The sequence below is a fragment of the Photinus pyralis genome, unplaced genomic scaffold, assembly GCF_008802855.1.
Source record: "Photinus pyralis isolate 1611_PpyrPB1 unplaced genomic scaffold, Ppyr1.3 Ppyr1.4_LG3b, whole genome shotgun sequence".
NCBI lineage: Eukaryota > Metazoa > Arthropoda > Insecta > Coleoptera > Lampyridae > Photinus > Photinus pyralis.
This window is the reverse complement of record NW_022170510.1, coordinates 24837188-24865033: the sequence shown is the minus strand read 5'-3', so window position 1 is coordinate 24865033 and position 27846 is coordinate 24837188. Positions and strand designations below refer to the sequence as shown.

At 34.7% G+C, this 27846-nt stretch overlaps 1 protein-coding gene across 1 annotated transcript; it reads right to left on the bottom strand.

Moving 5' to 3' along the window:
* Nucleotides 1-11998: 11998 nt before the first annotated feature.
* On the bottom strand, nucleotides 11999-19592 carry LOC116166436 (aminopeptidase N-like). Its single transcript, XM_031481387.1, has 14 exons — nucleotides 19554-19592; nucleotides 18916-19394; nucleotides 18714-18863; nucleotides 18351-18662; nucleotides 18118-18301; nucleotides 14327-14453; nucleotides 14192-14273; nucleotides 13952-14141; nucleotides 13705-13900; nucleotides 13380-13657; nucleotides 12989-13335; nucleotides 12804-12938; nucleotides 12683-12749; nucleotides 11999-12332 (listed from the first exon to the last, which is right to left on the bottom strand). The coding sequence occupies exons 1-14, from the start codon at nucleotides 19590-19592 to the stop codon at nucleotides 12183-12185; spliced, it is 2736 nt and encodes a 911-aa protein (XP_031337247.1). The 3' UTR covers nucleotides 11999-12182.
* Between the last annotated feature and the right edge of the window lie 8254 nt (nucleotides 19593-27846).

Here is a 27846-nt window from a genome sequence, read left to right as displayed (position 1 = left end):
CAATGAAAAAGCTGTAGCAGGCACCCTTTCATTATATTTATCAAAACGGTGCATTCTATCAGAACTGGGTCACCGATTCTACTTGGAATCAGCCCCCTTCCCCTCATAGTTTGAAATTACCTTCCTAAGATTACATTTTATACATACAGGGAGCCCATTATGTATGGAATATAGTTGTATGTATATCTCGGTAAATATCGACTGTATACAAAATTGAAAGTTGTTTAACATTTTATTTCCCATAATAGGGCAGCATTCCGTTGTTTTTAATTCAGAAAACAAATGAATAACGAAAAACAATTGAATTCTTTTAAGTAGCAATGTACACTTTTATTAGGCTCATTTGGTAATGATTTACATTTTTGAAATAAAAAAAATTCTCTATCAAATGACACAAAAAGTAAAAACTTCCATAATAAAAATCAAAGTTGATGATGTTTGCCTGGAGATGAAACGTGAAACTTAAAATTTAAAAGTAGCATCTTGTAGAGGGAAGGAAGTGGTCATAATAATGTGTTATTTATTAAATAAAAACGATTTTGGAAAATTTCGTTTTTTCCGGATATTTCCGGAAGTAGTCGGAATTTTTTCAGTTTCAAAACTGCATTTTGTTAAGCATCAAAATGCGCAACTTGAAACCAAACTTAAACCAACCTACCTATCTCTTACAGTTCCCGCGATCACCATGGTCAGCCTGTATACTATATTCCATACATAATGGCCACCCTGTATTTACGAGCTATTTAAGAGCTTTCACTTACAAGCAATTGTAATTACTGAGCGCCACTTTTAAAGGAGCACATAGATGTAATCGTTGAGGCGACCAACTCCATTGGCGCTTCTTCTGTTTTCTTTACTGATTTCCAATTAATTTTTATGCATTAACACTGCTTTCTCTCTCTCTTTCTCTCTCTCTCTCTTTGGGATCTTAGATCGTCTTTTTTTGAAGATTTTTTAAATTTACTTGAGTAATCAATACATTGTTTTTCTCTGTTCATCGGTTTTGGTGCTTTGTTTAGGTAAATTTCCCTAATTTCCGGTACACTTCATGTTGCTATTCTATTTTTTTGCGCCTTTGTATTCCATCACTATTCACTAGTGTACTCTAATTAATTCTTGGTGCCTTGTTTGCTTTAGTTTGTGTCAATTCTCTCTCTAGTGTAACGAGAAAAGTTTATTGGGATCTTTTCCCGTAAACAAATATTGTTCATGGTTGTTTCAAGTTTTTATTTTGACGACTGTAACAAAAGTGAGCGTTCGTCATCTTCCCACATATCATTCACTGTAGGCTATGGTTTTACGTTACACTCTGTAAATTATCCTTCTTTGGTTGCTTTTGCAACTCAGTCAATTGGGATGGAAATGGCGAGAAACTGCTGATTCAGCAAAATTTGAAAGCTAACCACAGACCTAAACGCCGTTTGGTAGTGTTGAAGGGAAGAAACCTAACAAATGAAATTTAATTGATGCCTGCCACCATTAACAATTCGACATTTAGTGGGCGTTAAAAAATTACTGAGTAATTCAGAGGGGAGATTATTTTGCACTACATTTTTTCGCGTTGTGTTAGTCGACCTGGTCAGAAGTAGCAGTCAAGTTGATAAAAAGACGGTCCATAGAAGATTTCGGTGAACGCGATTAAATTTCTAAGGAGTTTCGCCATCGAATTGATAAAAAAGCGGACAATTGGTCCCCCCATCATTCGGTTTAATGTTTTACAACATTCAATTCACATGTAAATAGTCATAATTAGACAATCTCGAGGAATTAAAAGGTTCTGACAGAATTTAAGGTAAGTAATATCTAAAAATCGTATCGCAGATGGATCAACTTCAAAGCTTTGAGTGAAACTAAAATTCAATGTCAGCCCCTATCCTTTTGTTTGCCAAACAACCGACATGCACCAATAAAACAACTACAAAGAAGCCGAACTTGTCGATTTTACGCTGATCGCTTTAACTTGACTCCCTTGTAACATTTTCCCGAATCTCTCATACTTACGTCGGAATCCGAAATTGGAAACCCTAAGATTACAATTGGATTTCCGAGCATGTCATACGATATCTCAATTAAATCTCTTTCAACACATTTTATGATCGCCTAGTCGAGTAATTAAAAGTTACTGCGATATAAAAAAACGATCCGAACCGATCGAGGACAGTGTTTAAATGGAAGTTTTAATGAAAAGTACGGCTAATGTCTAAACTTTGGAGGGTTTGGGAACTCGTACCTTGTATAAAGCTTCGATTTTTCGTTCGGCAGTTTTTAGGACGTAAAGTGACCGAGAAAAGGTATCCGTGTCTGCACAGACGCGTTTTAATTTTGTAAAGTTAATTGAAAAGATTCACAATAGATAAAATTGTTGACATTAGCTTTACATGGTCAAATTTGTACTGTATGGTATAGGTATGTATGGTATTGCTGCCGTACCGTAACTAATTTAGTTCCAACAAAGTTTATGTATATATATTATATATATATATATATATATTATTTAATGAGAGTTGAGAAAATTTCCGTACAAACAAAACATTAAATATTCTTTGATTTCCAACTTCCAACTTTTAACAGCCAATTAGTACACTTACTTCTGTCTGTTACTGCTAGTCCACAGTTTATTTAGAAGATCTGAGAACTTAAGGTAGTTCTCTAATTCTAAAAGTCTACAATAAAAAATAATTTCAGGGTACTTTTGGCAATTTTTGAATTTTTGCTTTCTATAAATAATTTCACAAAAACATGCAATGATTACCAACTACAAAGTCTTAGACATTCTTTGAGCTAACGTTTTGCTTCTCTTGTTCAGAACAGAAAAGTGTACTAGAGGTGGGTCGGGGTGAATCAATCAATGATCTCCAAAATAATACAAATAGGACACTGTAATATATAGATTTAGTATCTCACTGTTTTAGTAAAAGGGAATCAACACGTATCAGAGAAAATATTAATATAACAATGTAATAATTTCAATTCGATTGTATCGAAATCTAATATGTAATCAAGGAGTTGACGAAATCAAAACATTACGTTTAAGTTCACGATATAGCGGTCGTCTGAATTCAGAAGGGCGCGTTCTTCAAATCTGTGACAGATCATAATACAAACAAACAAATAAACGAGGTAGTGAATCGCACTGCACATAAAATATTGCGAAATAGCAATGCCAACGTTGGACACGAGGGCAATCGTATACTAACCTGTAATTAATACTCAAGAAGAATCAATAATTCGAAAGACCTTACACTATCAAATATCGGGGCAATTTACAAGGGCGTTAACTTCCAAGGTTTCGTTATACAGGGTGTTACATGACCGCATGTAAAAAAAAATTGGGTGATAGAGGGGATCAGTACAAGCACATTTTCCAAATACACCGATGGCCCAACGTCTTTAGTTTGGGATTCTACGCAAAGAATAAAAAAAACATAGCAGAATAAATTATAAATAACATTCTCAAATGTCATAGAATAAATAAAGTTTCTCTAAATTGGATGAATCACTTAAAATGTCTTTAGATTCCCACTACCTGTTTATCATTGGATCAAGTTTTGTAAATACTAAATATGTATCTGGGGTGTCCTAATACAATTTTAAATGGTCTACCAAATGACAGATTTTTTAGAGATTATTTTTTGATAAGTTTAAGATCGAATAAAGCTTGTAAAGTAATAATGCTCTTTTATCTGTAAATTGTTCACATAATAACTCCCACGTTATTGAAAAATTGTCATTTGTAACTTGAATATTCGCTATAATTTCAAAAGCTTCGCCCTAAGGTTCTTTTTAAATAATGAAAACGCTGAAAATGACCAGTATGACTATTATTGTTGATTAAGCTGCCAAATGAATTCCTAAAATATAACCAGTCACCTGATTCACCTGAAAATGTTGGTAAATTTATTGCAGGCAATTTACCTCAGAGTACTCATTAAAGATTTGATTATAATTTGAGTTAGAACCTAAGCTTGCCCCATTTTCTGCATAATTGCCTTGTAATAAATCCCGCACGCGGGAAATTGTTGAATGATATTCGTTTTCAAACTGTTCACTGGCAGAATATTTATTTTACAAGTCTTCGTCCTTTATTAAACATTCAATTTCTAATTGTATCGCTAGAAATTCATCTAACAAACTCCAACTATAGGAAATTGTATTATTCCCATCTCTAAAATGTCAGTTTTAATTTCCCTCTCGTTATTTGCATGTAACTGAAAACTCCATTTATCTATTATGTATGTTTGAAAATTATCTTTCTTCATGTCTCACTAATATTAGTATTGAACCCTATTGATGATACATAATTTTCCCACGAATCTTTCTTGCTTTGTAGAACTACTCTCCTTGCTAAGGCTTGAGCTTGCTTAAACGCTACCATGTTGTCCATAGTAGGCGTTTTTTTAAAAATTTGTTAAGTAGCTTCTTTTTATGATTAATTGCTTCCTGTACACGGTTATTCCACCATGGAACAGACTTTTTTAGTGACCGTTCTTTTGTTATAGGTATCGCAACACCGGCAGCGTCAAGGAGCCATTGAGTTAAGCGTTCCAATGTGATTTGCCCCGTACGCCGCATACCAGATTCATCTAATACTCGTCGGTAAGTTATCCAATCAGCTAACTTATAGAGGTATCTCGGTGGTAATATAACCGGGGTTTTTACAATATTGGTCTCAATTATAATGGGGAAATGATCACTACCGTACAGCTTCTCCGATACCTTCCACTCTACAACCAATCCCAGCTGTTGTTGGGTGGCAATGGTCAAGTCTATAGTAATTACCCGTCTGTGCCACAAAATTTGTTATCGAACCACCATGTAGTATCAGTAGGTCCTCGCAATTCACAATACTGAATATCTCTTCTCCTTTTACTGTGCGATCAAAAATGAGTTGCTGTCGAGTCACCTTTGGAACTTTTGTTTACATGGTAAATCGTATTTAACTTGAACTTCCAAAGGCGACTCGACAGCAACCCATTTTTGATCGCCCGTTATATGTCTCGACGGGTAGATCCCCACAAAGTATAATAGTAATAATAATGTCTTTTATTAAGTTACATACACACAATTACAGTAAAAAATAAACTAAACGACATATTTCAAAATTAAAGTAATGCAACTTAATGGGCGAAGTTCAGTTAGTGGGGGCGACTGCAACCCCATCATTTAATAAATTATTACAGAAAAGATTATAACACAATGGCACAATTTATGGCCCAAATAATAATACCTACTCAAAAAAAAATAAAATAAAAAAAAATTTGTTAAAGCGTTAATATACTTCTTATGATGTGGAGTACTAATTAATTGAAATAGTTACATTAATAATGACTATTGAAATCTCCCAGTAACAAAAACGGTCTAGGAAGTTGGGCGATCACTACCTCAAGATCTCTTTTCTCCCATTGTTGGTCAGGGAGATACAGGGAACACACGGTTAAATTAAATGGGGTCTTAATTTTAATCGCAATCGCTTGTAAGTGTGTTGTTAGATCAATTTCCCTCGATATTAAGTTTCTTTTTAGAAGTATAGCGACTCCTCCATGCGCCCTTTGGCCACCGGCTAGATCTCTCCTTAGGAGTTTATAGCCTTTCAATGATTAGGGTTTCAGTAGCTTAAGGTGGGTTCTGTATCGCTACACAAAGTGGGTCATTACCAACAAGTAGGCACTTAAGTTCAAATTACAATTCCATTGTACGATTTTTTCATTTCTGGGCTCCATTTGTATATTATATGAATATAAAACGATCAGAGATGGGACAAGAAGACATATTACTAACATGGAATTGTAAATACATAATCTTAAATACATAAACAGAGAAAATAACAAAATAAATAAATTTAAATATATAGTAATCACAGGTATTATCACAGATCAGTTTATACACCTTTCTTTGTGGATTTCCTTGATGTAGATCGAGATCTCGATTAATCTTGGACTTGTTCTGCATGTTTAATAATCCTGGGTTTGCCTTTCGGCCATCCCCTAGGCCTCTTAGCAAGATTTGTTTTTTTCATTTTGCCGAGAGGACGATAGCTGGCTACTTTCAGAGAAATTTTCTTCATCGGAGGGCGTCCTCTGATCTTCTTTCCTTTTATTGGTCTATACAGGGTGGTGACTTGCGTAACGCATCATAGGGATTTCAATGTAAAATTCATAACAAGCGATTATTGACTCCCCAAATTATTTTAGAGAAAAAATGTATTAAAGTTTTTTGTAGAAACATTTTTTTACGCTCATCAACCGTATTAGTTTTCAATTTTTTTCATATAAAGGCGGAAAATTGGAAAAATAAAACCCGCATCTTTTTCAATAATCTGCGATGCCATGGAATTTTCTAAAACAAAAAGATATCCAGTTATCAATATTAGCAGCAGTTCGAAATGGATTTTATGATCGTCTTAGTTACTGTCTTGTTAATGGTGACTTATTCGAACATTTACTGTAAATTGTTATATTAGGTTTTTAGTAATTTGGTCTTTCTTTATGTTGAATTTGCTGTTCTAAATAGAATACTTTTTGATAGAATTTCATTTGTTTTATAGCAGACATTCCATGGCATGACGGATATTGGCCTAGTTTTTGTTATTATAAAATTCCATGGCATCACAGATTATTGAAAAAGATGGAGATTTTATTTTTCCAATTTTCCGTCTTTATTGTGCAAAAAATTGAAAACTAATACGGTTGATTGACGTAAAAAAATTTTTTCTACAAAAAACCTTAATACATTTTTGCTCAAAATGATTTGGGGAGCCAATAATCGCATGTTATGAATTTTACATTGAAATCCCTATGTGCCTTAGGCAAGTCACCACCCTGTATATCTATTTCGACTGTGAGTCCTGGTCGTGTAGCTGTGGTTTTTAGGAACAAACACAGATTTTAATGTGTCTACCAAACATTTGCTAATTCAAGGACTTTTATTACATTCTTTACAGATGATACAGTCTGGCTATAAGACACATTTCCAATTGTAATTGGCCTGACTACCTACTTTGCTTCAATATAGGATAGTTTTCCCTCGCTTTAATTTCCTGTATGGCCACTTTTTGTTTATATACAGGGCAGTCTTTATACCTAGAATTGTGGATTCCATTACAGTTCACACATTTTATGGGTGGGTTGCATGACTTGAAAATGAATTTATCGTATTTTACTCTTTTCCGTGAGCTAAAATGAGCAATGCAACTTGTTTGTATTAATTTGTTTTTATTGTAAAAATTGTTAAATTCATGAAAAGATATTTTAACTTTATTCAATAAAACATCCTAAGATGCATCTGATAGTATTATCGGCGTACAGAAGAATCTTGCTTTGCGGAATGTGCCTTGCCAGGTCATTAATAGAAACAAGGAAAACTAGTGGCCTCAAAACACTTCCCTGAGGTCTACCGAAATCAATATTAAATTCTTTGCAATAGACATCAATCTTTCGACAATCTAAACAAGATACAAACCATTTGTTAAAACCTACGTATGCCAGGACTATCCAATTTATCCGAAACAAAGGACTTTTCAATCATGTCAAATGCTCTTTCTAAATCAAATAGGGTAGACACGACATTATCCCCTCTGCCCAATCTTTCATTCACAAATTAGACGTACCTACTCAATTGTACTAGATTCGGTCAAAGAATTGTGTCGAAAACTAATTTGTAGTAATTGTAATATGCTTCTACTGGTTTAGCTACAACTTTTTCAATAATTTTTGAAAAAATACTAAGTATCGCAATAGGTCGATGGTTTTCAACGTTGCTTTGGGTGAGCAGTATGTGAGTATTATGAGAAGTACCTGTCCCACGGCTTCAACGGTACGCCCATTCCGGTTCCCTTGCCAGTTACGTTGTTTACAGTTCAATGGAAATTTGGAGTAATATAAGTTATAACCTCACTTTCGGCGCGAAATGATATGAACTTTAAATTAAGATTGTGGAAAATTTAGGACTTCTTCGGCAAATTTTTTGATTGAACACACTTAATTTAAGGTGGCTTTTATCCATGACTTATTAGCGTCACGTAACTGTAATAAATTTACCATCAAACTTTAGGCTTTAATCAAATAAAAAATATGACATTAATTAATCAAAGCTGTCTATATAATATAAAGTGAACTATTTAATATTAGCACATTCTCCCCTCGTTATTTTGAAATGTAGTCTTGTAGAGACAACGGTGGTTTTCTTTCTCGTTGCGATCTTCTTTGTTCTTCTGTTAATACTGGGTTGGGGAAGGAATTGGATTCAATGACAGGAACTTCTGATACATGAGGAACAGCTCGATCAGATTCAAAACTGTGATCTTGACCTGTAGATTCTTCACGACCAAATATTGAACTGTCCCCTGTTGGAGCCAAATGTTTTAAAGAAACCGTAACTTCCTTCCCATTTGCCCGTCGGATTAAAGCATATTCTGGATTTGCCTCAATCAGATCCACTTCTTCTACCAATGGACTGTACTTGGAAGTTCGTACATGACTCTTCATTAGTACCTTTCCTGGATTTGCTAACCAAGAAGGTATAGCTATTCCATTTGTCGAACGACGTGCATGGGAGAACATCCATTCGTGAGGAGTGCAATTTATAGATGTACATAAAAGGGAACGTATGGCATGTAATGATTCTGGCAAAACTTCTTCCCATCGCGAAGTCTCTAATCCCTTATTCTTCATAGCCAAAGACATGGTTTTCCATAAAATTCCATTATACCGTTCGACAATTCCGTTGCCCTGGGGGTTATATGGAGTAGATGAACTCGTAGCGATGCCTTGTGTATGAAGATAGTTAATGAGATCTTTCGAGAGAAATGATGTTCCTCTGTCAGAATGAATATATGCAGGAGTCCCGAATATGGAGAAAAGATTGTAAAGGTTTGTTTTAATCGTAGCAGAGGTCATATCCCCACAGGGGTAGGCAAAAGGAAATCTTGTATATTCGTCAACAATAGTCAAAATATACGTATTCTTAGTGTTAGAAGGGACTGGTCCTTTAAAATCTACATTGAGCCTTTCGAATGGTCTTGTAGCTTTAATCAGATGATTTTCTTGACATTTATAGAATCTAGGTTTCAATTCTGCGCAAACGGGACATGCAGAAGTGATTTGTTTAATTTCTTCTAAAGAAAAAGGTAGATTCTTTGATTTGATCCAGTGATACATTCTGGTAACTCCTGGATGACACAGAGATTTGTGTAAATTATACAATTCATCGTGATTTGTGGCTCCACAAATCCTCGATAACGTGTCAGCTACTTTGTTGAGAGAACCAGGACGATATGAGATATCAAAGCTATAACAAGACATCTCTAGTCTCCATCGCTGAATTTTATCGTTTTTGATTTTACTTGTATGTTGCAAATTGAACATAAACGACAATGCTTCCTGATCAGTAATAAGTTTGAAATGTCGATTGCACAAAAAATGTCTCCACTTTCTAATACTCTCAATAATAGCAGTAGCTTCTTTTTCTATTGCAGGGTACTTCTTTTCACTTTCGGTAAGAGTTCTAGTAAAGAAAGCAACAGGACGTCCGTTTTGTGTGAGAGCTGCAGAGATAGCAACATCTGAAGCATCTGTTTCGACAACTAGAGGAAATTTCGGGTCCACACATACGAGTAAAGAGTTGGCAATGTCTCTCTAGTTTTGAAAAAGCTGATGTGGCTTCTTTTGATAATGGAAACGATTTGCTATTCATCAGGGGACGAATCTTTTCAGAGAATCGTGGAATCCATTTCGAGTAATAAGCAAACATACCGACTCTCTGTAAAGATCCTTTATCACTAGGCGGAGAAATTTCCAGCAAAGGCTTCAAACGATCGGGGTCCGGTTTGATCGAACCTTCACTTATAAGATGTCCTAACAGTTTAATGGAAGTAGTAGAAAATTTACTCTTCTTCTCGTTTAATTTGATATTGTATTTCTTTGCTACTTCAAGGAATTTATTAAGATTTTCGTCATGTTCAACTTTATTGCGTCCGCCAATTGTAATGTCGTCAATGTAACAATGAACGCCGCAAAGTTTTTCAGTGTCGACTATTTTATCATTAAATTTTTGGAAAGCCGGTACCCCGTTAGTGACACCAAAAGGAAGTCTTGTAAATTGATACAGTCTCCCGCAAGCTTCGAATGCCGTAAACGGTCGTTCTTCAGCACAAATTGGAACTTGATGGTAGGCCGACTCAAGGTCTATTGTGCTAAAATGACTATATTTGGCTACTTCCGAGATCACCTCCTCCACACATGGTGCTGGGTAAGCATCTAATTCGGTGAATTTGTTTATAGTATTTGAATAATCTATGACCATGCGTTTTTTATGATTAGCATTTTTAGTAACTATTACTTGGGCCCTCCATGGAGAGGAACTCTCCTCAATTATTCCAGCTTGAAGGAGCTTGGTTACTTCTTCCCTGATGAATTCATTATCTTCAGCTGAATGTCGTCGGGAATTTGTTGCAATAGGTTTCACATTAGGGGAGAGGTTTGAAAAAATTCGAATTGGTTCTATATTTACATGAGGAAACACTGTAGCGCTAGACATAGAAAGGGGCGGGTTGAGACCACCAAAATTAACATCAAGTCGCGAATGCGATTTCAAGATATCATGGCCCACAATAATATCAGCACATAAGTTTGGCAAGACTAATAGTTTGGTGTTTATATACATGTGATCTAATATTTTCAGATCTATCTTCACACATCCTTTTACACAAGATGACAATGAGGTAGATGCCATGGATACTGTAATTGTACCTTCAGGGAAAATTTCAAAACCATTAATAATTGTAAATTTCTCATTGATATAACTGTTGGAGCTACCAGTGTCAATTAGGCATTGTGCTATTTTTCCATTAATGTTTGCTAATATAGCAGCTTTACATAGAGTTGATAAGGAACTAGCACCAACAGTACTTGCAATGAATGTTTCTTCCAAGGATGCTTTGGGTTCAATTGAATCATTAAGAGCTGCAGATGTTTTAACAGTTCTATTAGTCTTCTTGGAAAGGCATACTTTTGGATAATGTCCAGTTTTAGTACAGTTCGTACAGATAAAATCACGAGCTGGGCAAACAGAGCGCGGGTGACGAGATCCTCCACAAAAGTAACATTTGTAAGTAGTTCCAGAACGCGTTGAATAACAATGGTTATTAGATATTCCATCAGAATTTGATTGTACATGTGTACGTTTCTGAATTTTTAATTGCTCTTTCAATTGATCGAGCCTTTTCTTCTGCTTCATCTAGTTCAAGGGACTTGTTCTCTAAAAGTCTCTGTCGTATATTAGATGAAAATAAACCTGCAATAAAGGCGTCTCGAATGTAATCTTGTTTGTTTTGTTCAGCAGACACGGCCTTAAAATGACATTCCTTGGCTAACGACTTGAGAGCACTCAAATACCGATCAATTGATTCTGTTGAGAGTTGTTTTCGAGTTGCAAGTTGATGTCTAGCATAAATCAAGTTTTTCGGTTTCACATAAAGAGCTTTAAGAATATCTACAGCGGCTTTGTATGTTTTACAATCGTTAATGTATTCAAATACGTTAGAAGATAAAAAAATTTGACAGTACCTGCAACTGATCTTCGTCTTTCACTACATATTCAGATTTTTCAGTGAAGTTTTCGAATAGTCGAATCCAATGAAGCCATTCTTGTTGAGCCGTAGGACTATCAGGGTTTGAAGAAAACTTGTCTGGTTTAAAGAGCTTTTCCAATTTATTTTATTTGATTAAATTGTAATAAATTTACCATCAAACTTTAGGCTTTAATCAAATAAAAAATATGACATTAATTAATCAAAGCTGTCTATATAATATAAAGTGAACTATTTAATATTAGCACAGTAACCCAATCCTCACTTGCACGAACTTCCTCACCACCGAGCCCTCAGAAAGCTAAAGTGCCGCTGATCTCCACTCTTTCACTATTTTACCAATGCTATCCACTAAGAGGACCTTTCGGTGGAGATGGGTCCTGATAACACCAGTACCACAAATAAAACCTTAGCTTATAGGATCATATTTTATTCTGATTTCCAAATTCTACATAGGTAATAAAAAAATTCATGTTAAAAGTGTCAGTTATTGGTACTTGTCTACTTATTTCATTTTTCTTAAATTTAATGCTCATATTGTATATGAGATGATGGTAGAGCCCAGTTCCAAGAAGAAGATTCGCCGTTGTCTTTGCCTTTACTTCCCCAAACTATCGACGTGGGATTGAAGCCATTCATAGACGACACCCCCATACTTCGCATTCCAATTGACATTTGCCTGAATGACTTCCTTCGCAATGTTAATCGTGTCTTTCACGTCTTGGTGATCAGCTGCCAGTTTCGCTAACTGAAATTATACGTAGGGAACGTTTGATTATAAATCACGATTCAGTTACAGTTATTTACATAAAAGTCAGGAAAATGACACATTACTGGCGAGGAAATATTTCCTGACATAAAATAGGCATGACTTAAGCTATACATTTCAGTTGATATATGACGTGACATCGAACATCTTATCGTCTTTTTGGTTGAACAGACCTACCAAAAGCAAAGCGTTTTACGTTCCTACTGACAGTGTCGATGATGGAACATTTATACCAAAATGTGCTACCCACCAAATAAATCATCAGATACTGTAATGAATTGTCCTGGAGCCAGGAGCAACAAACGTGTCATAGACACATTCGTACTTACCGCATTTACGTGTTCAGTAGTGTACAATCTTGTGGCCACTGCTTTCAGAATATCCTCAATAGAAGAACTGAAAACAAAAAAAAAATGTAATTGCCGACTAAACCATTTCAAGCATACTTACAGTTTCTTTATTTTGTCAAAGTTGGTTGTAATGTATTTAAAAGTGGAATCTACTCCAAAATCGCCAGCGTTAATAACAGCGCTAAGGGCAGTAAGTGGATCAACGTTTTCATGGGTTAGTGAGATGTCAAAGAATCTGCAACACAAACGTCTTGCCTAACTGATGTACAAAACCTTTAGGCTTACGTGTTCAACTTATCCTTATCCTCCGTACACGCAAGACCCGCTAATAACCTATTTCGCGGTAGCTCATGTGTAGCTGAATTAAACTTTTCAAGAAGCTTGTCCCACTCAGTAGTTGTACCGAAGCGTGCCGCCCCACAGTACACAATACTTTGTAAGTTTGGTGGAATCGACGACGTGTTGGAGTTAAAGGTTTCCATTGCGTAAGTTTTACACCGTTCATTCCTCATTTTGCACAACCACTGCATTAAAGTTACTCTCAGATCTGCTCTTGTTATTGCCTCGTCGTTCTGCTCTGTCATACCAACGCTCTCAATTGCAGCTCCACTCAAAATGTGATTCATGTATGTCTGCAATTAACTTTTAACCCGCGTCGAAGATCTAGGACGCTTACCTTTAAGTTCGCCCGTGCCGTCGGATTGGCTAACCTTTCCTCCAGCATTCTTGCGTGTTTCAAAAATGTGGCAATGGGCACGTACTGCGTTTCGTTTCGTAAAAATTTCGTTAGCTCAAATGCGTCACCGTACTCCATTTGGCCATTGCTCGCGAAGGTGAAGGTGTCGTCGATGAGTTGGGCCTTATTATAAATGTGAATTTTGGTGTGATCTTTTTCATTCAGCTGTTGTTTTAAAAGATTCCAGTTTTTTTCGTCATACATGATTCTGTAATAACCTAAAATTGAAAGTGAGTGATATCCAAAAGATCTTCGGTAAACGTACCGGTCTGTTGCTTATTAAATAGTATCCACCCCTCCTTCGGCATGTTAGCGAGCTTTCCGGTATCTTCTTTCAGCCAAATTGTAGCAGTAGTGTTCGCATAGCTGTCATCGTTCAAACCTCCTTCTGTGACATAATTAATCGGGATATACCATTTGGATGCATCACTGGCAATTGGTTCTTCAGCAAAGAAACGTTTCTAAAATAAAACCAATTCCCGTAATCTTTTAGAAATAGAATGTGGCCTTACTTGAAACAGGCTGATTTCGCCTGTTTCGTAGTTTCTGGTGACGGTCAGGAGGGGATAACCGGCTTGTGAATCCCAAGAGGTCATCACGGTCTTAACATCGACGTTGTTCATTAATTGGGTTAAATTTTTTTCTTCCAAAACTTTTTGGAATGAATCATACAGGTTTGAGGGCACTACAGCTTCGTATGAGCTGAAATAGATTCAATTGAGGTGATATGGTTTAACTCGGAAAACGCTTACTATTTCTTCAGGTAGTTCTTTAATGCAACACGGAATACGTCTTCTGTTACAACGTGACTTAACATTCTTATAACAGAACCAGCTGTAAATGAAATCATTACACATAAGTACAATAATCTACAGAGCTTAACCTACCTTTTTGATAAATAATTATTCCATGAGCACGTTCAGTGTTCATTGCTACTGTATCTTTCTTACCATCAAACACCATAGCCATTTGAATTACATCCAGTATATACAAACCTTCCATATCCCAATTTAACTACGAGATTTCAATATCATCATTCATTAGCATTCAATAGCGATAGATCAGTATTGCAATTTCAAAACTATTATGGTAGTAGGACAATTGATAATAATCAGTAATGCAAAACGATTCAATAGAGACGAGATTCAACTTATGCGCAACGCACCAGTTACATCATCAGGGCTTGAGAATTGTAGAAATTTTGAAAATAACAGGCAAATTCTTATTTGTTGTAGGTAGTCACTTTGATTGCATACAATTACGCATCTTTCAGGAGCAGACATAGGAAGTTCCTATAGGAAATCCCTATGTCTACTTCTACACGAATATCAATGTATATGTTTTGTAAAATATCACTATAAAGTGATATCCTGTATCGCCAGACACTTTCCGCTTACCACAACTTCTTACAGGCGCTTTAATGTAATAGTTGTCTAAATAACATACAGGGTGGCAATTTGAACACTCCCCCCCCCCCCATGTCTTAGTAAATAATCGAGATATTAAAAAAAATCAAAATCCGTTTCGGTAATTCGGAGGGGGAATCACAATGACATAGTTGGCGACGCACCCCCTCCCACACCCTGGGCCACAACCACTTCAACTTTTAAATCTTAAATAGTGACCCCCCATTTAGGTTAGTAATTATCGTGCAATTAAAAAAATAAATTAATATGATACATTTTCTAAAGTTGGCTTTTATTGCAATAAAATGTTCAAAATAGTGCGGGGGTTATAGGTTTCAATCTTGCATTTTGTGATAACTTTATGAAACTTTCAGAGGATGTTCTACAGTTCTAGACACCCTAAGGTTCAATTTCAGCTATGCCGCAACCCGGACGGCACTTGCTATAGCGGGTTTCTTAAGTGCAAGGTAGCATTTCAATACCCGCCCATAAAAGGAGTCAAAAATGTATATCCAGGGTTTGTTTTGTATTTTCTTACGTCTAGGAAGGTTGAAGGGAATTGTCAAATACCCAGGGAGAATTTATGTAGGGTATTTTACGTGGTTTGCCTATTTTTAAGGCGCTTTTAACAGTGCGGGCAGTAAAATCGTGACGGAGACCTCTTTTGGCTGCTCTATTGAATAGGTATAATAGTTAACTATGCTCTAAAGTATTTATTGAGACTTTACAATGCTGAAAGGAAAGTTAACGATAACTACGGCACTAAAATTATTGAACCCTATGTTGAGAACACTCGCCTACGCAGTCGCACAATTCGGTACAACCTTCCTCTTTTACTCTATTACCAAAAATCGACTGCACCAAAATTTCTCGGGAAAACACTTTTTCTTATTAATTTTGGTGCGTAGAATCCAAAACAATTCGTACTTTTTCGATCAGACTTCTCAATAAAAAGTTATAGAGTAGAAACTAGGGAAAGCAATACCGGGATTGCGGGATCCCGAAATACCGGGATCCCACAGCATTTTTGCGAGATTAATCCCGCACATAAATGGAGCGGGATCCCGTGGGATTTGCGGAACTGAGGAATTTGTCGACCAAGGGGACGACTCTGTTTACTTTGTTAATGAAACTGATAACGGCGAATTATTTTTTAAATAATTGTTAAACTTTTTTCGTTAAAAATGTACTATGATTTTTGAGGCACTTTAGAAGACTTTTTGTGCTTTACAGGTAAGGTTTTTTTGAGTTCTAAGTTAGGCCGAAGGTACTTTTTTGTTAAATATTGTGATAATTAGCGATTTATTTTAATACAGAAGTTAACCGCACAGAATTGCTTATTAAGTTTTGCGAGATCCCGCAAATACAGGGATCCCGCGGGATTAACATCTAACAATCCCGCAAATACCGGGATTGAGATTTTGCTGCGGGATTGCATTCCCTAGTCCGCACTGTTAAAAGCGCCTTAAAAATAGGCAAACCGCATAAAATACCCTAAATAAATTCTCCCTGGGTATTTGACAATTCCCTTCAATCTTCCTAGACGTAAGAAAATACAAAACAAACCCTGGACATACATTTTTGACCCATTTGACCCATTATACTATACCCGCTATAGCGAGTGCCGTCCGGGGTTGCGGGGGTGGCGGCATAGCTGAAATTGAACCTTATGGTGTCTAGAACATCCTCTGAAAGTTTCATAAAGTTATCACAAAATGCAAGGTTGAAACATATTTTGGCTCTTAACCCCTGCACTAAAATGGTTTTCGTTATTGGTAAGACAGTAGTATAATCTATTCTCAAACTCTTGTAGAACCGTTTCAAATGTTGGTTTTGCAATATTTCGACATTCTTGAATTATTCTCTGTCTTAGTTCGCCTATGTTCGCCGGTTGCGTTTTAAATACGACAGATTTCCAATGTATCATATTGGTTTATTTTTAGCGCATTTCCAAAAATTTTAAAAAATGCGCTATTATGACCACTTTGTCCGTCCGTCCGTCCATCCGTCCGGCTGTCCGTCCGTCCGTCTGTGCGCTCGTTCGTTGAGACGATACTAGTTCTTTATCTTAAGAGCTATTGTTCTACTTTTTTCGCTATTTGGTTCGTTATGTTATGATGTCCATAATTTTACACTTTTGCCGATTATTAACGATCCTAGAGATCGTTTATAATTTTGTATTGCTGTCTGTCGTCTGTCCGTCTGTTTCTTTGGCTGCCTGTCCCTCTATCTGTCCGTGTGAACGATAATTTTGTTTAGAAATGTCCGATCGCTTTTACAACTCCGTTAATTCTGAATTGCATGAAATTCAATATGGGCATAGCTTTAGCCTAATTAATGGCAATACGTTGTTTAAAGTAAATTGTCTTGAATTGTGTTTCACTAATAATGATAGTATTTTAAACGCCTGATGTAATTATTTTCATTGTTTTGTTGCCTCGAATAGATTTTGTTTTTTTTAATTCATCGCGGACTACTTGATTGAAATATAAAAACTATTGATTTAATTTTCTAAATTAAGCGACATCAGTAACTTTTATATAAAATTTTTTTGTATCTCGTATACTTATGATGATATATGTCATTCAAGGAAAAGACCGGACAGACGGACAGACATCGCAAAATTATAAATTCGCTAGGAGCTCGTTAATAATAAGAAAGTTAGCCGTGCAATCCCACTCGACCTAGAACACACTTTATATTTGTATATTCTGTTTGATTTTATCTGTCATAGCGGATATGACAAAATGTTACAGAAGAAAAATTGTGCTCCAATTAATTTTGTATTATCTGTTATATAGCAAAAAAAATTGAAAAATGTATTAGGTGCAGAAAATAATTAAACAATTTTAAATGAAATCTACTCAATTGCTACGTATTTTAAAACTGCACAAAATTCTCTTTTCAACGATATACCACATGTGGTAGTATCTCGGAGGGACAGCTTTTGTGTTACCTCCGTGAGAAATTAATGAACTTAAATTTATTACGATCCATTAATTAAATCAAAAATAATAGACGATAAGAAAATTAAAAAAATTTTAAAAACACCTTGCGTCAACAAGGCACAGAATCTTGAACAAAAAAAACAAAAAAAATATCCGAACTAGTTTCCCCTCTGTACTATGGAAACGATTTTGGTTTTTTTGTTGATACAACTAATGGAAAAAATCACAAATTGACATCCCTTTCTCAATTAATTCCCTAATTATGATTATTATTAAACTGATTCGGTGCAAAAAAACGAGAACGTAACACAGGATACAACTTACCATCTTTGGAAGAATGATTTCGAAGTAAGTGGCAAATCCCTCATTTAACCACGTGTAGTTCCACCACTCACAAGTAACTAAATTACCGAACCACTGGTGCGCGTACTCGTGCGCAATATAAATCATAGTCATCTCACGTCCGAACGTCGTCTGTTCTTTGAGAGGGTAAACCAATAAGCTTTTCCTAAAATTATATTTAAGTAGGAGCTGGTGTCACATAAATTCCATCTTACCAGTAGATGACCAAACCCCAATTCTCCATCCCGCTCGCCCAAAAATCCGCGTCTCGAATTCCGATTTGGTCCAATTTACTGAATGCGTAGTTAATTCCAGTAAATTCTTCGAGTTTCTTGAGGACTTGAATTCCCAAGTTAAGCGAGTATTCGCCTTCGCCGTTTTCGATTGAGTCTTTGTCGGCAAATACACGTTGCTTTTCCCGTGTTTCTGTAGGGATATAGTCGCTCACGACAAATGCAAGCAGATAGCTAGACATTCTTTTCGTGATACGGTAGGAGTCTATATATTTGTCGGTTTGATCGTATGGCCTAAAGTGATGGACTGGAGTGTAACGTTCGGTGCATGTTTTGAGTACTTACTTTGTGGACATCAGTTCTTCGTTCGACAATGAAATGTAGTCCTTCGGTCTAACCAAATGAACTGTAAAGTAAGCCTTGAAGTAGGGTTCATCGAAGCATGGAAACGCTCTTCGGGCTCCAAAGCTTTGAAATTGTGTCGTAGCAAACTCGCTAAAAGTAAATAAAATAATTTGGATCAACTATCATTTGTAACAGTGCTCACTGTGTCTTGTTGAATTTATCTTTGTATTGTCCAAAGTAAAAGCCTCTTTTTTCTGTCGTGGATAATATGCCAGTAAAATTTAAAAGTTCCAGTATGTATTTTTCTCCGGCAATTAGATCCTCTTTACAAGTTATTGCTAGAAATTGAGGGCCAGGCTGTAGATCAATTTTTTCGATATTTATCACTTTTCCATCAGGAACTTTTGCAAGCTTTACAGTCTTTGTATCGAACCCTTCTAAATAATAAGCGTGTAAAGTTACGATTTTAGTTGTTTCTTTAACATGAACATCAATTCGTACGGTTCCAACAAAACTTCTATTTTTAATATCTGGATTTAAAGTTATATCGTATTTTATAGGAACGATGCGAGTTGGAAGGCGTTCAATCAACGTTGTCGCCCTAGTCTGAAACTTATTGGGACGTGTGGATTCGCATGTGCCCAAAACTAGTAGTAAAATTAGGTACGCTATTTCGTTTATCTACGAAGAAAAGTTTCAATTAATCAATGTAATCAACATATCTTTTTCTGCCTGATAGTCAACAAGTACATACACGACATCTTGCAATTTGATTCTTCGAAAATGGCACTCAGGGTATTATTTATGGATACAACAAGAAACAACCAAGAAAAAACTTACCCTCATTTTCGCGGAAATCCTCAACGAACTACTTCTCATTTTTTATATCTGGCTTTATGTAAGTTAAATTTTTTGTTTGTCAAAATTTGATGGAGCAAATAACACTATCACTTCAGATAATCGTACTTTCAAGTATTTCAAAAACATTTCTGATCAGTAGATATCATTTTATAGAGATTTACAAGATGCGGTCTTCAACATCACCACGTAAAGAAAAATACAATCGAGTCCATAAAAATAAGCATTATCTCAAGAGTGTAATAAATTAATAGATAAAAGGGCACATGGATATAGACGAGCGTTATATTTAGTTTATTTTTTATTGTTAGTAATTATGTAAAAGTATTCGCTATCCAGACTCTGGTTAATACCACTCACCTTCTCCTAGACTTAAGGTACCTTTACACTATCATACTTCTCATGTGATTTGTCATATAAGTAACAAGCATTTAGATTTGTGTTTACACTATACTATTTTTGGTATTATGACTGTCATAAGACAAATCATAAGGAAATAACATGGAAATAATACGTAAATCATGGAATAGTATGTTTCTATTTCTGCATGACAAATGACATGACTTATTTTAAATATCCAAGTGATCCCGCCCTTTTTCGCATTTTGCTGTTGTACTTATCTGAAAAAGCTGAATACTTGAGTAAACCAGTAAACTTTTGATTATATCATTGATGATAGGTGTGTATAATCAATGATTATAGGTATATTAGTTAGTAATGAAAGAATAAATTACATAAACAATAAATCGAGCAATAAATATTTACGAGTATATTGGTATTTGGTTGTCTGGTTGTAGTGGTGTTTTCAGACACACATTGTCAAATAGTGTCTTGATTGGTAATTAACTCTTCAAATGTTTGGGGTAATCTTTCAAATAAGGGTGCACTCATCCTTAATGTCGACCAAGGGGACGACTCTGTTTGCTTTGTTAATGAAACGCATAACGGAGAAATTATTTTTAAAATAATTGTTAAACTTTTTTCGTTAAAAATGTACTATGATTTTTGAGGCACTTTAGAAGTTCACCAAGTTGTGCTTTACAGGTGATTTTTTTGAGTTCTAAGGTAGCCTGAAGGTACTTTTTTGTTGAGTACTTATTGTGATAATTAGCGATTTATTTTAATACAGGAGTTAACCGCACAAAATTGCTTATTTGCCAATTTATTTAAAATGTTGCGGGATCCGGCAAATACCGGGTTCCCGCGGGATTAACATCTAACGATCCCGCAAATACCGGGATTGAGATTTTGTTGCGGGATTGCATTCCCTAGCTGTAACTTTTGAACTAGTAGCCCAATCTTGGAACTGTTTGAAATTATGGATTCTACAGGCCACATTCTATAAGAAAAATTTTTTTCCGGGTCGATCTGAGACAATTTTTTTTTTTTCGGGGCTCAAAAAAAGGCAGTGTATAACCTTCCTTTTTTACCAAAAATCGACTGCACCAAAATTTCTCGGGAAAACACTTTTTCTTATTAATTTTGGTGCGTAGAATCCAAAACAATTCGTACTTTTTCGATCAGACTTCTCAATCAAAAGTTATAGACTAGAAACCAATTTCGAAAGAAAATTCAAAGGGCTGTAACTTTTGAACTAGTAGCCCAATCTTGGAACTTGGAACATTTTAATTTAGAGAAGTTATATAGGTTTCGTAACTTCTTGTATTAAAGTCATATGAAAAACCTGTCAAGTGTAAAGTAAAACATTAAAACTCAAAAATATGTTGGTAGTAAATATCATATAACATATCATATAAAAAATCATGTGAGATATATTATAGTGTAAAGGTACCTTTAGACCTCCTAGATGTTAGAGTTAGGACCCTAGATTTTACGTTATGTCTTGCGGTATTTTAAGTTGCAATTTTAGAGGTCGTCGTCTGAAGTACCACAGAGACAAGGTAAATAAAAAAGGCGATAATTAGGTTTATTCCTTAATTAACATTTTAAAAATTGATTCTTGCTCATCTGCAATCCACACACATTTTAAATAGACAAGTGATTTTTTTAAATGGAATACCCTGTACAGTTTTAGTTGTTTCGTTAATAACCTCTGCATGGAAACCTATTCATATTTAGTTTTTTGTCAATGTTATCAGACGAACAATTGCTCATAAGCAAGCCCCACTTTGATAAATCGTAGCGATCTTGATTTTTAAAGTTAAGAAATACATTTAATCAATAATGTTAATCTGATTAAGAGGCATAATAATGAGAAAGTTAAATTTAGTGATACAGGGTGTTCAGAAAAAAAATTCCATATTTCAAACTGCCATAACTATTTTATTTTAATGGAACTACCACTATTTTATTTGTCTATTCAATAGTATTTTGTGTGCTCTTCAATTTTTATAAGGGATGTCCTGTGCCAAAACCCCGTATTTTTAGGTTATTCAATATTTTTCACAAAAATAGTTACACATTAATTAATTACATATGTTTATAAATAGAAGTAGGCCGTGATAATAAATAAAACGAAAAAAGTAGAGTAGCTACACTTGCAGCAGAAAAACAAAAGAATGTCAGAAAGTAAGCAAGTGTCACAATTAAATTATTTTATCAGGTAGCTATGGAAATGGCGTTCCTAGCTACAACTTTTTGTTTCCAGCTTCAGGGCTCTTGACGATTTTCCGCCTCCAATTGGGCACGGTCCAATAAATAGATATGAAAATTTTATTAATTTGATAGATGAAGTTTGGTTTAACAGTTGAATAGTCAGATTTAGGGTGTGAAGTAGACATTTTTTGTTGTTGCGCGATTTTTGAATTTAGATCATGTACGGTACAGAGTAAATTCAGCAAGTACTTGGCAATTTTAAAATTTTTTTGTTGTGTTACGTTTTATAATAAAATCAATTATTTAATATAATAATAATAATAATAATAATAATAATAATAATAATAGTTATCTTTATTTTGCTATACCTCATAATAAATACAAACCTAAAACATTGTTTGGCAAAAGACATATTCTCATGGTTCGTAGACCGTCTGAGGAGTTGCTTCTTAAATAAAAATATAAATACTATAAAATAAAATAAGCCCCCTTTTGCTATATATAGCAGCAAAAGAAAAGAAAAAAAATTATAACTAACCTAAGCAAACAATTTAAGTATTTAATATAATGAAACTAACTGAAATCTATACTTCCATGCTGCTCTGCAATACAGCATGAGATTAACTGGATCTTTACCATTCAGGTAATCTTTAAATTCATAATAACTTAGCAAAGTTTTATTGAAAAATGAAGATCTAAATTCTGCTAAAATTGGACACACTGCAATAAAATGATATACATCTTCTTCTTCCTTTCTATTACATAAGTTACATAGTTTGTTTGTGTTATTGTAACAATATTTATTTAAAAAGAGATTACGGCTATTTTTACAATTTGATATGTACCCTGAATAGAGTTCACTTCTTAAAGCTGCAATCACCTCCTCCACCTTATTCAATATAGGAATAATATATTTGAAGAGTAGTCTTTAATGTCTCTTTATTTTATAGCAAATGTTAAATTGACACTTTAATGGGTTTGAGTGAGTAGGCTTTTTAACCGTAAGGGCAGATAAAGTCATAACTTTAACGGCAAGGGTATAATGTGAAACAGATGATTGTGCATTCCAATGACATCTGCCAAAAATGGGACGCGGAGCACGATATAAAATCAAGTTGCGAACAGAAAACAATATTTTTTCCATGAAAACGTCTAAATTAAATACCTACAGAATTTTCGGAATTTTTATAATTATTTCATGAAGATTAATTCACTCGTGGCTAGGATTAACTTCTTTTACTCGATGGATAACACACCCCATTATCGTCTTGTATAATAGATAACTATTTATTGTTGCACAAGTCACGGAACTAGAATTAATTCATTCCCGTGCAATTGATATCGTTTTAATGAAATCGATATGAGGCAAATAATAAATCACACCTGAGTAATTCCACATAAAAGCCAAATACACGTGAAGCTTGTGTAACGAAAGACACAGAGTAAGACAAACTGGATATAGGTAAGCCACTGGTTCACTGCTACTTTTATACTTAGAAAATTACGTGAGGGGTACTTGTTACCATTACGCAGTGTCAATTCTTTGTCCCTAGTAGTTGCCGTTTCGGTTCACAGGGAAGGTTTCCTAATTTTATTCTCAATAAGGTAAAGTGTAGTTTTGTTTAAGAAAAAAAATTTAGATAAACAGAAGGAATAAAACGCCACGAAATTCAATACAAACAGTATCTACATACAGGCTTCTATCGTGTTTGACGTCGTGCTTTTAGCATGCGAAATTTATTCCCTATCTACCACAAAAGTACACGATAGAAGCAATTGTAAACAAACCGGGAGAGCGAAACTACAATAAAGTCAGAAGGAGGATTGATTTTAACAATTTATTGAAAGAGCATTTGCCGAAGTCATAAGCTGATGAGATTTTCTGGAACCTAATTTAGTTTCTTCGACATGAAAACCGTTCTTTTTGAAATAGCTTCTTTATGATTATGATGAGAACGCAAAGCTGACGCACGTTAGTTTCAGATGTTGAAGGGTGTTAGCAAGCGATGAGATCTTTATAGGTTGGCTTAGAATGAGATGGCTGATGCCTACTATAAGAACAAGTGTGATTACATTCGCATCCCCGAGCTAAATATGCACCGTCGTATCTAGCTTTTCCATTTTTTTTTTGTTATTTGCTTAAGAAAGTTTTCTGTGATAAAGGACGTTGTTTTTTATTACAGTTTCATTGTTCCTTCTAGTGAAGCTTATGTCGCAACGTGGGGTTAAAAGAAGTACATATAATAAACTTACTCGTGCTCAGCTGAATAATTCGTACGAATCGTGCGGTATTTGATTTCTATATTACGCCATTTCTCCATTAGGAACTCAATTCGTGCAGATCAAATAAATAATATATAAATGAATTTTAATGACAATTTTGCATTTTGCAGAAAAGTGGTAAATGGGCGGATGTAACCGTCAAATAACAGTACCAGGGGGTGAACCAGCATACTAATTTTTAGCTTTGGAACTGTGTAGTGAGGGGGCTCGGGTACTCGCGATTTTTAAGGGTTTTATTTTGTATAAAAGGCCATCGGGAATGGTGAAGATCCTAACACGAAAAAAATGAATTGGTCATTAGGTCTAGTATTAGCAGTATATCCTGGAAAGGATAACTACATTCGAGTCGGGAAATTGAAAACAACCTATGGCACTATAGTCAGACCTATTCAAAATTTATTTCTCTAGAAATAAAATATAAATAAGAGAGTTACAACAAGCGACAATTTTTTAGTTACAATTTCCCATTCAATAAAAAACAAATAAAATTGTCAACTAATTATCAGCAACCGAGGTACCGGTGCAAAATGACACCAAATGGTGGGGATTTAGTGTAGCCTCCGTTGCAGGATTTCCTTAAATCGTGTGCGGACAATTCGCGCCCGGACAATTCGCACTCGAAAAATTCGCTCCCGAATAATTCACACCCGGATAATTCTGTAAATCTTTGGTTTATTAAAATTAAATATATTTAAGAGGCTACTAGGCCATTGCCTTTACAGAATGTATGTAGTAGTGCACATCTTGGTAAACATCTAATTCATGGAAAAATGTTTCAAATAATAGTTATTTGGTCTTTCATTTTCTACACATCGCGATTCTTAAGTACTTCCATTTCTTAAATATAATCACGCTGGTTTTTTTTGAAGTTGTATGAAGAGTCTGATATAGTTAAATCCTGTAATTTAAGAACACATAATTTTTATCTACTGCGCTTTCGTTTTGAGAAAATAAGAATAGGTAACTGAAACGTCTTTTGTGGAGTAATTAAATACCAAATAGTTATACCTAGTTATAGTATATCTACAATATTATGTGTAATATTCGCTACTTTTGAGACGCTCTTAATATTAAAACAGAATCAACATATAATACCGTACACAAACAAAGTGATAAGTCTAAAGTTAAAAATATTTACATTATAAGATCAAGATGAAAATAGAAAAAGGAAGTAATTTTAACGCTCCCTTACATAAAGATTTCTTAATGAAGACACATAAAAATTGTTCTTTATTTCTTTAGTTGAAAAGGGTGACAAAGGAAATGAATTAAATTTATTTTAGACAAAACGAGTATGTATAAATGACAATAGAACAATGCAATTCATAGATGGCACTAAATTTGGATAAGTAATTAAGATAATATTATAATTAAAGGTAAATTTGAAAAGACCCCGATAACACAAATTGCACTTCATAAAGAAACAATAAGAGAAATATCGTAATGACATCCTTTCTATTATTTCTGGAAGATGAATAGGGTTTATTACAAGGTAAAAGTAATTAGGTCCGAAGAATCAGGTTTAAGTACGTATGACCATAACTAATTACAACTTTAACGCCTGTATAGTATCTTCATTCTAGAACGTTTGACAGAGTGGTATTTTAAAATTTATCTGAGCACGGGTTTTGATTTTGTGTATACTTTTTTTTTAATTTAAAAAAATTTTATTTCTGGTGGTAGTGTTGTGGTGGTGTTCAGAAAAGGTAAGTTTCCAGTTTTCTTAGAATCAGTTTTACGTTTCTTTGACCACATATGGCTATATGTCGATTATTGGTGACTGAGTAAAATTACACTAACTGCTTATTTTTTTGCTACAACTATGGTAGTGAATGAACTTAAAAGTTTCTTTTTGATTTTCTTACTGTTATTTATTTTATAGTTTTTTTTTTATTATTTGCAATTTAAATCTTTACAGATTATAATGCTACATCTGTCACATTGAAACATAAAAAAATGTATATAAGTATAATGTTAAATATTTAACTTGCAATTATTTAGAAATGTACATATAACATTACAAATGGAGGTAGTAGTATTGTGCAAAATTGCCTCAACGCGAGTAGGTAAATGAATTCCAAGATTTTTAAGTTTTTCAGTTGAAATCCTTTCGGAGATGATCATAACTTGAGCATTGCCATAGAATGTGATTGATATCTTGGAGTTCATGACCACATTCGCAGTTGGTATTTGATACCATTCCCATTTTGTAGAGAGATGACGCAAGATCATAATGATCTGATCTGCACCTATTGTGGCAATATTTTTTCTCGTAAGTTTTTTATTATCAAACCAAGGATGTCTTTTGCTATTAAAATAGTTTATAAAATAATGTTTGCCTTTTGTTTGTCCTTGCTTGACGAGCATGTCAAAAGTGTTTTCAATTGATTCCCTTTTGAAGTGTTCTTTGAAATCAATAAACGGAATTTTTACCGATGAATCTGGGGCATTGTTTGATGCATTCTTGACATGAAGGTCAACCGATTCGTTACCAGTAATACCTTTATGGGCAGGAATCCAAAAGAGCTTTATTTTTCTTTTGTCTTTATTGGATACGGTATCATTATATAGTAACTCTTTGGCTGTAAGGATGTAAGGATTAATTTTTATGGAAGAATTATTGTTGGAGATAGCTTCAAGAGAACTTTTGGAGGCGGAGTATATGTTAATATTTTATAGTTTGAAGAGATACATGGAAAAATTCGGGCATTTTTTTAAGAGATTGTTAATAATCAAAATAGTAAGGGTTTTGAAAATTTTGAAACGTTTTAGGAACAGGTCGATATTGATGATTTTTTCTTTTAAATGTTTGTAATTATTAAGTACCTATATACTTCCTTTTTAATTTTTGTATGGCATACCTAGTACTAAAGCAAAACCCTTAGCATTGGTAATTGCGCAACAAGGAAGATAGGACATCATTGGAAAGGCTTTCCTTCTCTGAATTTGGTGAGACTATAATTTTTTAGATTTGATATTTTCGAAATATTTTAAAAGTAAGTTGAGGGCGCGCTGTTGTTTATGTCATTGGAAGGATGTCGAGCCGATCACAATGTAATAGAAGCTAATGCGATCGTGCGTCAAAATTATGCAGTTGCAAGTGGTATAAAAAAGAGAAAACTTGTACCTGCAACGTCGAATGCGCTGGAAATGAAACAACTAAACCAAAAAAAATACATATCCGAATTCAGAGATGGGCGACCTTGCCAACGATGCATTATTTAAGATTTTAAGGGTTGCACTGTCCGCGATGCGAGACAAAGACATTAGTGAGCAAGTTTTATTTTAGACACTGTTTCCTTCCATGATCAATTTGACGTGCCAAAGCGTTTTTTGAAAATTATTTTAATTTACAGAAATAGCTATGTATGGTTTCTAATGCACCACCGTATATTATTTAGTTTCGGAGAAATAACACCAAAATCTCCCCATAAAA

Coding starts and splice junctions, on each gene's coding strand:
- LOC116166436 (XM_031481387.1), bottom strand. CDS start 19,592: ATGAGAAGTAGTTCGTTGAGGATTTCCGCGAAAATGAGG. Junction 13,336..13,379: donor CGGCACGGGCGAACTTAAAG/GTAAGCGTCCTA, acceptor AGTTAATTGCAG/ACATACATGAATCACATTTT. Junction 12,939..12,988: donor GATAAGGATAAGTTGAACAC/GTAAGCCTAAAG, acceptor TTTGTGTTGCAG/ATTCTTTGACATCTCACTAA.